At 35.4% G+C, this 1,120-nt stretch overlaps 1 protein-coding gene across 1 annotated transcript in view; it reads left to right on the top strand.

Annotated features, from left to right (window-relative positions):
- Window positions 1–1,120, top strand: part of LOC106871386 (uncharacterized) — a gene marked incomplete at its 3' end in the record, with an annotated part of 540,352 nt that overhangs the window by 355,591 nt on the left and 183,641 nt on the right. Inside the window, exon 5 of the mRNA XM_052970915.1 lies at window positions 847–942. Within this exon, the coding sequence (XP_052826875.1) occupies window positions 847–942 (96 nt within the window). The remainder of the gene's footprint in view (window positions 1–846; window positions 943–1,120) is intronic.

The raw sequence follows: 1,120 nt of genomic DNA on the forward strand, positions 1-1,120 counted from the left end.
ATGCAGGCCTGGTGAGCCATCAAAATTCTCATAGAAATCGACCCATGATAAACAATGATGTGGCTATTAAAATTTATAACAGGACGTGTGTAAAGTGTGGAAGGGTGTGCCTCTCAGTTGGGTGTGCCTCTCACATGTTAGGAGAGTGCATATGGTGGCACCTGTTTCTCCTGCCAGCCAGCACAGTTGTCTAGTATGTAATAAAATGTGCAAAAGCTTGGCCGGGCTTAAAAGTCATATAACAATCATGAATCATTTCAGTAAGTCTTCTTGGCAATGGCTTTTCTCGTGTAACGAGGATGCAGCTTTGTGATGTAAGCTTTCATTTTTTTCTCTTTTTTATTTAGTAGTATTTTTCCTGGAAGTAAGGTCTAGTTTCTAATGAAATAATAAAAGTTTCGTCATTGGAATATATTTACTTTTCCACTTAGAAACCGTCTGTCTCTTTGCTTGAAACTCCTACCGTCTCTACCAATCTATCTGCCTATTCATCTGTATGTTTGTCTATCACTCTGCTGTCTGTCTCTCTGCTGTCTGTCTGTCTGTCTGTCTGTCTGCCTGTCTATGTGTGTATGTGTGCGCAAGTGCGTGTATTTGTTCTTTATATTTATTAGCATTCTTCCTTGGAGAAGAGAGTTGATTTCTAACATAGAAAAACTCCATAACTGGAAAATTTTATAACATTTTTATAACATTACATATCGAAGTATATGTGTGTATTTTAGTCGAGTAAATAATTGAATTGACAGGAATAAAAAGTAGGAAGTTTTAACAATGATAGCGTTTAATAATCTATTTCTAAAATTGCTAAAACTAATCATTATCTTTTTATCGTTGTTTTTACAGTTTATGGTACATTAGACATACATGAAGGTCTCTACACATTCTGCCTAACAAACCGATCCAAGTCAACAGGAGAAGAATGTAAACTTATATTGGGAGGTAAGTAATTTTATATATACATATAAACACACACACACACATATATAATGCACTTCGTATATATATACGTATTGCATTTAACGTTTGAAGCTACGAGATGATGATACACAAGCACTCAGCTTTCTCAGTTGAGTGTTTATGTCTCTAGCGGAAATATCAGTAAGCTGATGAAACTCAT

This window comes from Octopus bimaculoides, chromosome 9 (assembly GCF_001194135.2).
Source record: "Octopus bimaculoides isolate UCB-OBI-ISO-001 chromosome 9, ASM119413v2, whole genome shotgun sequence".
NCBI lineage: Eukaryota > Metazoa > Mollusca > Cephalopoda > Octopoda > Octopodidae > Octopus > Octopus bimaculoides.